The following is a 12,303-nucleotide window of genomic DNA, read 5'->3' on the forward strand; positions in this document are numbered from 1 at the left end:
GTTTGGGGTGCCAGGCAACAATGCGGAGGCAGGAGGCTGACTTTCCTTGAAGTTTTTGCCTCAAATACTGCCTTCACGCAAAGTGTGCGTGGCAGATTGGTCTGTCTGTCCACCTTTCATAGGCCTGGCCTGGCTGGCCCTGGGCTTCAGCTAATGCTCCTGCCTCGATACATCCCTGACACCCAGGTTGCAGGTATGTGTCACTATGCCCAGCTTCTCTCCTTCCCTTCTGATGCATCACTGAACATGTGGCTCTGATACATCAGCTTTCTCTGTTGAAGAGCAGACCCTCCGTCCGTCTTACTTGAAACGACTGTTACACAGGAGGACGAAGAAAGAGCACAGAAGAGCTTCTGAGCAAGCAACATAACTGGCCAAAGCAGGGAGGGTCCTTCTAGCCCAGTTCTGGGTATTTCCCTCCAAACTCCTCTGTTTCCTAGTCACTCATTTGCTCACTTTCCCTTTTCCGGGACTCTAATCATCTTTTCCTTGAAACTTTATTTAAACATCGAGAAACTACTTTTTTTCTTGAAGGAATTTAAATTATCACAAGAACCAAAGGGGACTGCTCTTTGTGAATGAGTTTTCTTTCTTTTCTTTTTTTTTTTTTTAAAAAGGCAGCGATTCTGGCTTTTACTAAGTTCTGGGCATAGTTCAGAGTGCAGTGACCTTTACTCCACACAGAGAACCTAGACAACAGCTGTCAACATCCTGCTTCCAAACTGTGATGTTTCTGTGCCCTGTGCTGCCTGTGCAAGTGATCTACACCCGAGCTGAAGGCCCAAGAGGACTCAGGCCAGAGCTGCACACCCTGCTATTCACTTGACACTTTCTACCATTTTGGTTCCGTTTTACGAAAACAGATTTTGAATTCGGTTTATACACTCAAATCTTACCTATTGAAAAAAAACAGGGTGTCTTAGTGTGGGAAAGCTCTCCTAAATAAGGCCAAAGTCAACTATGACCAGAGAGCCTCTGGGCTAGATGCAATATGTGAGACTCCTTTCTTTGGCAGAGCTTTTCTTTCTCTGGCCTTGTCTGGGGTATTCTAAGCCCCAATACTTGCCTTTAGCTGAGGAATGTCATTTAGCCTTAATTAGTTTATAAGATCAATTTCCTTTCTCCTAGTCATTCAGCCATCATCTGAGATTACCGAAATGATTCCTCATACTAATGAGGCATTCCAGGTACCTCAAAGTCCTTAGTCCCCCAAAACTTTAGTCACCCTAAGTAAAACTGATCTGCCTACTGACAAGTGCTCCCAGTATGGTCATTCACTGTATGCACTCATGGGGCTTCCTAACCCCGAACCCCGTGACGTCTCTGCGATCTTTGCCCTTGTGGTCTTCGGGTTATATTGCTGTATAGAGACAACATGAACAAGGTGACTCTTATAAAGAAAAACATTTAGCTGGGTCTGGCTTACAGTTTCAGAAGGTTAGTGCACTATTATAATGGTGGCATGCAGGTAGACATAGTGTTGGAGAAACAGCTTAAGGTTCCACATCTTGATCCGAAGGCACCCAAATGGAGACTGTTCCACACTGGGCGCAACTGGGAGATTATGCATATATATGACTTCAAAGCCCACCTCCAGTGACAGACTTCCTTCAACAAGGCCACATCTACCCTAAACAAGGTCTTAATAGTGAGTGCCACTTCCTATGGGCCAACATAAACACATTAATCTATGGGGACCAAACCTATTCAAACTATTACACAGGAGTGAAGTAGTTCACACATATAATTCCAGCATTTTGGAGGCAGAGGCAGAAGGATTACTATCAACTTTGAGGCCAGCTTGGACTACATAACCAGATTTTAGATAAATTAATTAATGGGGGTGGAGGAGTAACTGGAGATGTACTTTGGGTGGGAAAGCCAACTCAGATACAAATGGACAAGCTATACACACTCAAAAACCACTGTAAAATGAGCCAAAATCCAAAAATTCAATTTAGAATCTAGCTGTCAAAGCAGTTTTGGAATTAGGCTAAATATTCAAAACACTGAAATTTAGTGTATTCAGAGAAAAAATTATTTAAAAAACATGGAAATTTACAGTGAAACTAGAGAAGGACCTGATGTGTTTGTTCACATTTAAACTCAAGTTCTTTTGTAGGAAAAGAGGGTGGCCATAGGGAAAACCAACCACGTGTCTCCCACCCTCAACATATACATCATCATGGTAACTTCTGCACTTCTTTCAATTCATGTGTTTATTAAAGTGCGTATACTTACTGTTTGTTTTTGAGGGGTGCAGTATGCTGGGGATTGATCCTACATGGGTGAAGCACAGAACTCTCCCAGGGAACTACACCCCCAACCTGTACAGCTACTTTCAAGGGAACTGTACCCCCAACCTGTACAGCTACTTTCAAGGATGAGAACTGTGGACTTTACCCACAGTCAGTGCTGATTCCAGAAGACAAGAAAACAACTAGTACCTCAGAACAGATGGGTAGAAACTGCCAGAGTAACATGGAGATTACTTAGCAGCAAGCACCAGCTCCTTCCAAAGGCGACTCTGGCTCACTGAGCCCAAGTATTAGTAGGCTACTTAAATCTACATGTGGAAAAACTTTACAAAACACTACGTTGATTCTTCTCTGATACTCTTATTTATATATTTTTTTAAACATCGTTTTTAACTTTAACAGCACGAAACACTTCATGCTTGTCTTGAGTATGCATAAGGAATTTATCTGCCTTTTAAGTAAAGGAGCTAAGTTATTCCCCTCAATCTTAAGAGTTCTTTGAATGTAATTTTCAGTCTTTACATTTTTACTGTCATTGTTTATTACTGTTTGGCTACATTCTCTATAATTCCAGCAGCATCTTAAACAGACAATGTGTCTATGTACAATGAAAAAAACAAACAAAATGGCTTGCAACACCAGGTAAGAGCCACAGTTTAACTGTACATGTTAAGGGGCGTCTGGCAGGGATAGCCTGTTTTCTGCACCATGGACAACTTACATGTAAGTCTCAGCATTATGAATGTGACAATAAAGAAAAAAATCCTTACAAGAATGAAATACAGCATCCCAAGAAAATATTGATTTCTACCACACAAGGCAGTTAGAAAATGTTCACATTTTAACGAATCTGTACAACCACAAGAAACATTCTATGGGACTATCATCCCACCTTGATGCTAAGAACTTTCTAGAAATGTAGAATAACCATGAACAATTTATAAATCTAGTTTCTATGTGTTCCACAGCTCTAGAACCTAAAAATCTGATTTAAAGAACTCAATATGCCCAACATGGATCATTGTACATGCCTTGATTGTTAATGAGTGCCTGCTTTTAATATCTCTCTATGATGTACAGTCAACTTGTGCCTTCAAGGTCATTCAATTTTTTATAGCAAAAAAGCAATATCATTTAGCAGCAATTAAAGCGCCTTCAAGAAGACTTAAAAAAAATACAATATCCAATTAGAAAAGCCGTATTTTTAAACATTTGTACAAGAATAAGCTGCTGAAACTCAGTAATTGTAACCGACATCTGTACAGTAGTTTACAATAGAGCCAGAAGGGAACTCATCATCATCCTGCGTACAATTGGCCTGCTTCTGGTTACACAGTCTCCTGTTTTAATGAACTAGGCCTGGAAACAAAAGAAAAATGCCTGCTAATTCTAAACCTCTGAAAGCCCTGGAAATACTATCATTTAGTAACTTCAACTGATTTGAAATAGGCAGCTCTTTGTGTTAAACGTATAAAGTGTCCAGAAATGACAGCTCGCCTTTAACACAACCAGTTAAGAGGGGTGGAGGTGGGGGTAGGGCGGCGGACCACTGACATGTGATTTCGAGGTACAACTTGGTAAAAGCCAGAATAGGCAAATGACAAAGTCTCCAACTCTCCAAAGACCCTAACTCTAACATTTTGTTATAAAACACAGCGGCTGCTGTCACTCAGTTCTCGCTTTGGTTTCTGTAGATCAGCTGCCGAGTGCTGACGCTGTACCAGGCACTGTAGCTCCCGTGTTACAAATGTCTCATCATTTTTCTGTGTGTTCTTAAATAATGAAAAACTACCCTTCATATTACAACTCTCTGGTAACAATCAAATATATTTAAGTATTATAAACGTTATTTACAGAGTCCCCTTGTTCTACTGTAACATGGTATTCCTGTTTTGTGCTGCTCCAGGGCAGTGAGGAGTTAGTGTGTTCTTAGTCACTGTCCATGATCCATTCTCACACAAAGGATTCCATGGAGAGCTTTAGTTCACAAACTCTTCTTAACCATGTCCAATGTAAAAAAAAAAAAAAAAAAAACCATAAACACTCAAATGCACTCAAATTCAAGTATGCATCTGGAAGTCAATCAAAGAGAAGAGATCATGCCAATCTTAGAGGAGTCAGTAAGTAATTATGCTTGAAGAAGGAGGTGTAGGAGTTGCTGTCAGCCCAGACATATGTAGGTTTCCTGAAGAATTTGATCTTCTCATGTGTGGCAGAAGGTATGGGTCATTTGCCAGCTGGTGCACATCAAATCGATCTTCTTTTCGGTAAGCTAAACAGCGTCTTATGAAGGCCTGAGAGAGAGAGAGAGAGAGAGAGAGATGGCAACACAAATCATCTCCTACCTTCCAAATACCAACCCACCAACTCCCACAGAAGCAAGGACACAGCTAGGACTAGAAACAGATCAACCTGTAAAGAAGTTCAAACCATAAGAATTTTAGGGGGTAACAATGACATATTTTCCTCCAATTTCAACCCTCCAGTGTGGCACCCCTAGGCACATCATAGCCTCAAACAGTATTGCTTTCCTTGGATGTATTGCTGTAAAATTTTATTTCTACTTAAAAAATTCTTTATTTTCAGTTTATTTTTATTTCATGTGCATTGGTATTTTGTTTACAAGTCTGTCTGTGTGAGGACGTCGGATCCCCTGGAACTGGAGTTATAGTTGTCAGCTGCCATGTGAGTGCGGGGAATTGGACCGAGGCTCTCTGAAGAACAGCCAGGGTGCTTAACCACTAAGTCTTTCCAGCCCTACAAAATTCTTAATATATCTTTTGTTTGTATCTTTTTGTGACTCTAATCATATTTTGTTATCAGTTTTGTTTTGCCAAATTGTAAGAAGCCACTCTTAGCCTTCCTCTCTTCCTCCATTCAGCATGACTGTCTTTAAATGAAGATCACATTGACACAGAAGTCTCATTAGGGCTTCTGTTTCCCAGGTCAACTCTGCATCTTTAGATTTTATTTTTGTTTTTTGTTTTTCTTTTAAAACTAGTCTACATAGTGAGTTCTAAGCCAGACAGGGCTATATAGTAAGATCTTGTTTCAAAAACCAACAACAAAGCCCCCAAAACCAACCCCAACACTAAACCAAATACCATTATGTTAAAGAAATATATAAAATACATATTGTTAATTTATTGCTAAATTATTACAACCACCAAGAACTGTGTCTCACACCTAAAATACTAGCCCTTTGGAACCTTGTAGCAGGAGGGTTACTGTGAGGGAGATAGCCTATGTTAAATATTTAAGGCTAGCTTGGACCAGAGTAAGACCCAATCTCAAAAAACTAAACCAAACTAGCCATGGTGACACACACCATTACTCCCAGCACTCAGGAGACAGAGGCAGGCAGGTCTGTGAATTTGAAGCTGGTCTGCTTTACACAGAGAAACCTTGCCTTGAAAAACCAAAATAAAAGAAATAAAAACAAAATCCCAAACTAAAAAACATGATACAAAACCAATCCAATGAAGATTTATGGATAATTTCTAATAAATGAGAGTTCACAAAGCCAGCATTCTTTAATTATGAAGGAAGCTCTGACTGTAATCACCTGTAGTTATTTATTATTATTATTATTATTATTATTATTATTATTATTATTATTACTACTACTACTACTACTACTACTACTACTACTACTACTACTACTACTACTACTACTACTATTTGAGACAATCTCACTATGTAGGATGGACTGGAACTTACAATGTAGGTCACATTGGTCTCAAATTCATAGAGATCTATCTGCCTCTACCTCTTAAAATATTGGGATTAAAGGTCAATTTTTCTTTTTCTTTTTTTTTTTTTTAAAGGTTTATTTATTTATTATATGTAAGTACACTGTAGCTGTCTTCAGACATCCCAGAAGAGGGCGTCAGATCTCATTACGGATGGTTGTGAGCCACCATGTGATTGCTGGGATTTGAACTCAAGACTTTCAGAAAAGCAGTCAGTGCTCTTAACCTCTGAGCCATCTCTCCCAGCCCTAAGGTCAATTTTTCTTATGGCCTAGAGTACTTACATAAGAAAATATACCAATTCTGTGGTTTTGTCTTACGGATTTTTAATAGGATTCCTAACAGTTATAGAAAAATAATCTCTGTGGAAGTACACACATGAAGGGATGGGCACTGGAAGCACAGGCACCGTCAGGAAAGGCTTGCTCTAGGGAGCTCTAGTTCTCATTACCAAGCATGTTACATATGCAGATTAGAAACAGGTTTCCGAATGGACTGACTGGATTAGCCTCTGACCCAGTGCACCATAGCACAGAGAACAGGTGTGATATCAGCAGGAGACTGCTGTGTTTGGCACAAGACTCTAACTAAGCAGGGTGTTTTTTGTATGCTGTGGTTGTTTTCTCACTTTACAAAAAAAGAATAACATACAGTGTGAATGAAAGCACTATAGAAATGATAGCCATTATTACGCCGACTCTTCTGTATTCTTTAAACTTACTGTTTTATTTCATTTTGTCTGTATGAGTGTTTTACCTGCATGAGTATCAGTCAAGTGTGTGTGTCCTCGTGGAAACAAAGGTGTCAGATTCCCTGCTCTTACAAGGGAGTTACAGGACTTGGTAAAGTGTGTGGATGATAGGAATTGATTCTCTGATAGAGCAGCCAGTGCCCTTAACCACTGAGCCATCTCTTTAGCCCCTTTTTTTATATACTTAAGTATCTCAGCATTGCAAGAGGCAGACTGAATAAGATCTAAAAGTAATAAAGGGCCCAGATGTTGTGGTTTCCTCTAACTTTTCAAAGAAATCAAGCTGCTACGCACACAGACTAAGGAAGAATATCGAGAGCTTGAAGATGGAAACCAGCACATTCAAGACTGAGCAGCCATTCCCAGAGCACAGCAGCAGCCCTGCTGTGGCCACCATTCCTGCCGCTGTGGTTATTGAAGCACTGACCACATTGCAACTACAGGCCAGACATGTCACAGAACATTATGAGATTAATACCTTGGCTTCACTGCTTACAACTGGTTTTACAGGGAACTGGACTTCTGTAGCTTTTAGTATTGTGTTTTCCTGTAGAATGTCTTGTTGAGATTGATTGTGACCAAATGGCTTTAAAAAAAAAAAAGAAGAAACTATTAAAATAAAATATTTAAAACAAAGAATCACCATTGAGCCTACCACAAAAAATGATTTGTATGTTAACATTCTGTCCTCAGCTACTTGAAAGTTGGATGTAGTCTCACAGAAACAAAGATTATAGCTAAGAGCAAGCTGGAAAAACCTATTCAGTCAGTCTTCAGAAGATAAACCTTGTCTGACTGAGAAGCAATGAGGCTGTCATTCAAGTTATCAGGAGGAAATGGATCTAGATTTGGAGCCAGGAGGCCTGGGTTTCGAGTCAGGTTTTAACAACTCAATACAAGGTAGAGTGAACTGAGACCTTGAGCTGAGGCCTGGCCTGTGTGCAGATCTAATGGAGCATTTTATTTATTGACTACTGGCATGAGAGGGCTGCTCCTGGCTAGGTGGTCCTTGGGCAAACAAAACAGCAAACTGGACGAGCTAAACAAATCAGTAAGAAGTGCTCCTCTTACTGCCTTAAGTGGTTCCTGCCTTAAGTTCCTATCTTGGCTTTCTTCCATGGTGGACTGTAATTTGTAAACCAATCTGGAAACTCTTCCCTGTCCAAGTTGCCTTTGGTTGTAATGTTATTTTCAGCAACAGAGAGCTGCTGCACACCTAGACAGGTTTCTCTACCTCTCTTTTCATAGTGATGGACATTAGGCAGCAAACTAGACATTATCCATGACAACTCGTATTTTTGATTCTAATATTAATATTAATTTGGGGAAAAGTAAGTTTGATGGTATTCTCTGAGGAGTTTCAGGAGGAAATGGTGCCCAGGCCAGATGTCTGCAGGAGAGAGGAGGAGCTAAGAGAAGTAAGGAGTGACTGACACTGCAAAGAGCTTAAATCCAGAGTTACCAAGAAGGAGAGACAACCACATCAACTATTGAATAACTCTGACCCAAGGAAATAACCAAGAAATGTGCCTTTCCTTGGAAGGATCTAAACTGATTCTAAGTTAATGAAAATTTGCACATTTTTAAAAAATAACTATCACTTTAACTTTTGAAACTTAACTTTCTACACAATTGAAGCTGGTCTAACAACTTACTTTTCTACCGTAGAGGCACTGGAAGAAGATGACCCCAACCGACCACACATCAACCTTGTTGGAGATCTTCGGTGGCTCTTTTCCAACTACAAAGCACTCAGGAGGTAAATACCTGTAAGTGATGTAAAGAAAAGACACATGCTTAGTTTAAAACCTTCTACATCTTAAAGTGCTTATTTTGTTTCATTACACATAAACTGTTTCACCAATAAAAACCATGAGTCAAAGTTTTAATTCATTTGAACCAAAATATAACTTTGTAAGAAAATAATCATTGGAGATTGTGATAGTATAATTTAGGCTTCTAATAACAGAAGAAACACTCTCCTACCCACCTCAACCACTGTTTAAACTGCAGATAGTTCCTCTAAAATACACACCAGATAACAGATTCTCTCTTTTAAGCCACCCAAAGCCTTTAGTTATTCCAGAGCTAGGATCTCTCACTGTAATATAACTTAACCTAATCCACAATAAAAGTGGCAAAATCTGCAATCATCTTTATCTCCTATTACAGCAAACTGGTTAGTCAAGTCACTCACTTACCTCTGGCCATGAGCTTTCTCTGTTGCCCACCACACAGAACATGGCTCTCTTCCCCATGTCAGGGGAAGGTGATATGTGCATCTACGAAAGCACCAGTGCTCCTTGCACTAGACTGTGAGAAGTGCAAGGAGCTTTGGTTTATTATGCAGTTTCAAGTACTACCAGTTAGTGTATGAAATATACCAAGCATTCAAACACTAACTTTTAAAATTTAAAACTGCTACTCATAAATTCATATTTTGATATGTCAAAGATAAAAATAAGTTTGCTGTCTTAAGTTATAAGTAAAACAATCTATCAGAGATGGAAACATCTCACAACTCAAAACTTTGACAAATTAAAAATAGTAATCACAGGTAATGTCGTTAACTGTGGCTCACTTAACTTAAAAATATTCAGTTCTAGCTGGGCAGTGGTAGCACAGGCCTTTAATCCCAGCACTTGGGAGGCAGAGGCAGGAGGAGTTGGAGGCCAGCCTGGTCTTCAGAGTGAGTTCCAGGACAGCCAGGGCTACACAAAGAAACTGTCTCGAAAAAACAAAACAAAACAAAAATTCAGTTCTATACTATTCGAAAGATGTCTCTCCATGTATGACTAAAAGGAACATGGCTCTTGAGCATCTTCCCACACAAAGGGGTACATAAGCAAGTAAGCAACTGTAGAAACAAGTCTGTAGGTGGCAAATCTGACTGCACTGGACATCAGTAAGAGAAGAAATGAAACTGACGTTTCCTAAGTGATATTGACATCAATTTTAAATTTCTGTAGATGACAAGTATTTTGTAGATGTGTATTCTGAAAGAATCATCCTAGCCCCAAACACACAGTAGTAACTCATGGCACTGTAGTGATAAATTATTAAAGCGCACTAGGCTCCCAGCAGGTGCACTGGCTGCTCTGCACCCTGGTGGGCGAGAGCTCTCTGCCCACCAGGTATAGGACAGACTTCACTATGAAGGAGCAGGCAGGTGAGACAGTGAGAATGTAGATGCAAAGGGAAAGCAGCCCCATGGTGGGTGGTGGTGGGGCTGCCCAGAAGGGAGCGGGGCAGCAAAGACAAAATAGAGATTTAGAAAGTGTTAATTCAGGAATACCAGAGGGGAGTGTGTGCTAGCCACGGGGAAGATTGGAAATGCCCAACCATTGAGCAAGTTAAGGCTTATTAAATATAAAGGTTGCGTGCACGTGTGTTTTCATTCACAAGCCCAAAGAGCTCTTGGATGGGTACAGAACTGAACATGCACTCACTGGGAGCTTAGTGCAGTTTAACAATTTACCACTTTAACACTGAACTCATTTTTTTTTGGATCAGTTTCTGTAGGAAATATATTCTGTTGTTTTTGAGACAGGTCTCACAATATAGCCTTGGTTGGCCAAGAACTCACTCTGTAGACCAGGCTGACCATCAACTACAGAGATCTTCTGCCTCTATCTTCAATGGCTGGGATTAACAATGTGTACCACCACATCTGGCCTGGAAATAAGTCCTATGTCTCTGCATAAGAACATTATGACTGCTGTCCTGCACAGCTCCTAAAACAAGACTTCCTGATTCATGCCCACCTGTAAGAGGGACATTTCCTCCTGCTGTTCAACAATAGTGAAGACATGACAGGAACCAACAACAACTATTCTACTGAGAAGGAAAGCTGCTCAGGCCTTCAAGATTTTGATTGTAAAGAACAGCCTTGTCATTAAAAATGTACAAGACTTCTGATTGAGACTATTAACTTTTAGGAGACTACAAGCTTGAGAGACAATTCTCTTCACTGTGAAAGAAGTAACTATTTAGGTGGCACCACAGGCAGATGATACGACTTGCATGCGGCTTACAAATAATCCATATATATGACTAATGCCTCTTCAGGCAAAGTCAACACGACTCAGGGGAACGGTCAGCCCGGACCCAAGCACACTCCACGTGGGCTGCCCTGGGCCCTCAACAGTCAGCTGGAACTTGCAATCCTGTTCAATGAAGTTGTATGCAACTCTCTTTCCTGCAAAATCTCCCTTCTTGCTAATCTCATTTGAGAACCAGGTTAGTTTTGAAAATGTTAGTCTATGTTCCCCGCTCTGGCAAACTTGAGTAAGTTTGAAAATGCACACTGCCATGGGTTTTGTAAATGAGCCCCTGCTGGTGAGTTTCATGATCACTTGAAAAAAGCTCAGGTCACGGAGAGTTTGGGATCCTGCCTTGACTTCTTTTTGAATATTCTCTCTCTCTTTTTTTTTTAAATTTATTTATTACAAGTACACTGTAGCTGGCTTCAGATGCACCAGAAGAGGGCGTCAGATCTCATTACAGGTGGTTGTGAGCCACCATGTGGTTGCTGGGATTTGAACTCATGACCTTTAGAAGAGCAATCAGTGCTCTTACCTGCTGAGCCATCTCACCAGCCCCAGCCTTGACTTCTTTTCATGCTGAACAGTGCTGTGGGAGTGTAGGCCAAGGAAACCCTTTGCTCCTGTTTTTTGGCTGTAATGTTTCATCACAGCAATATTAACCTTAAGACACCTAGGTACATTCAGAATAACTTTTACATTTAAGAATTAGTTCTATCTAGATTTATAGCTACATAAAGAAATTTTTTTAAAAAAAAAGATTGATTATTTATTTATTTATTTACTTATATGAGTACACAGTAGCTATCTTCAGACACACCAGAAGAGGGCATCAGAACCCATTACAGATGGTTGTGAACCACCATGTGATTGCTGGGACTTGAACTCAGGACCTCTGGAAGAGCAGTCGGTGCTCTTAACTGATGAGCCATCTCCAGCCCCCATAAAGAAATGTTTTGAGTCAGGTGTAAAACCTACATATATGCTGAGTTTATCTACAATCTACAATTAACAAACTCTATCATTCATACACACACACACACACACACACACAATCACAAAACCTCTACAGAAGACCTGAGGTTCACAGCTGTTGTTATTTGAAACAGTCAGGATATTACATCAGCAAAAGTAGTTACTCAGATCATAAACACCATTCACTCAACACCCCAGAAGAACTCATGAATTCTGATTCACACTACAAGTTCCTGCATATTAAAGTTATATGCAGATGCCAAGCCATTCTTTTTGCCTATTTTAGATTTTTGCAGTTAAGAATGCAGAAAAGAATACTAGCCACAAGACTCTCCCTCTCAATTCCAAGGCGTAGGATCAGTGCCTTCAACACAACAATCTCAAAGAATATTTGAAAATAAAACTAAACATTCATAAAACATGGGAGGACTAATTTAAGTAGTTTACTAATACATTTACCAGTAAGTGCCTGCCCCTTGGGAAGTCAGATCCATCCCATCAACACCATAACTATCATCATCCAT

At 40.0% G+C, this 12,303-nt stretch overlaps 1 protein-coding gene across 1 annotated transcript in view; it reads right to left on the reverse strand.

Moving 5' to 3' along the window:
• Positions 1-2,775: 2,775 nt before the first annotated feature.
• Tlk1 (tousled like kinase 1) overlaps positions 2,776-12,303 on the reverse strand; it is a 110,923-nt gene continuing 101,395 nt past the window's right edge. The window contains exons 16-19 of the mRNA XM_031373203.1: positions 12,239-12,303; positions 8,417-8,528; positions 7,240-7,347; positions 2,776-4,552 (exon numbers count right to left, since the gene is read on the reverse strand). Of these exons, the coding sequence (XP_031229063.1) occupies positions 4,376-4,552; positions 7,240-7,347; positions 8,417-8,528; positions 12,239-12,303 (462 nt within the window). The 3' untranslated portion in view covers positions 2,776-4,375. The remainder of the gene's footprint in view (positions 4,553-7,239; positions 7,348-8,416; positions 8,529-12,238) is intronic.

Source organism: Mastomys coucha, unplaced genomic scaffold (genome assembly GCF_008632895.1).
Source record: "Mastomys coucha isolate ucsf_1 unplaced genomic scaffold, UCSF_Mcou_1 pScaffold15, whole genome shotgun sequence".
Classification (NCBI taxonomy): domain Eukaryota; kingdom Metazoa; phylum Chordata; class Mammalia; order Rodentia; family Muridae; genus Mastomys; species Mastomys coucha.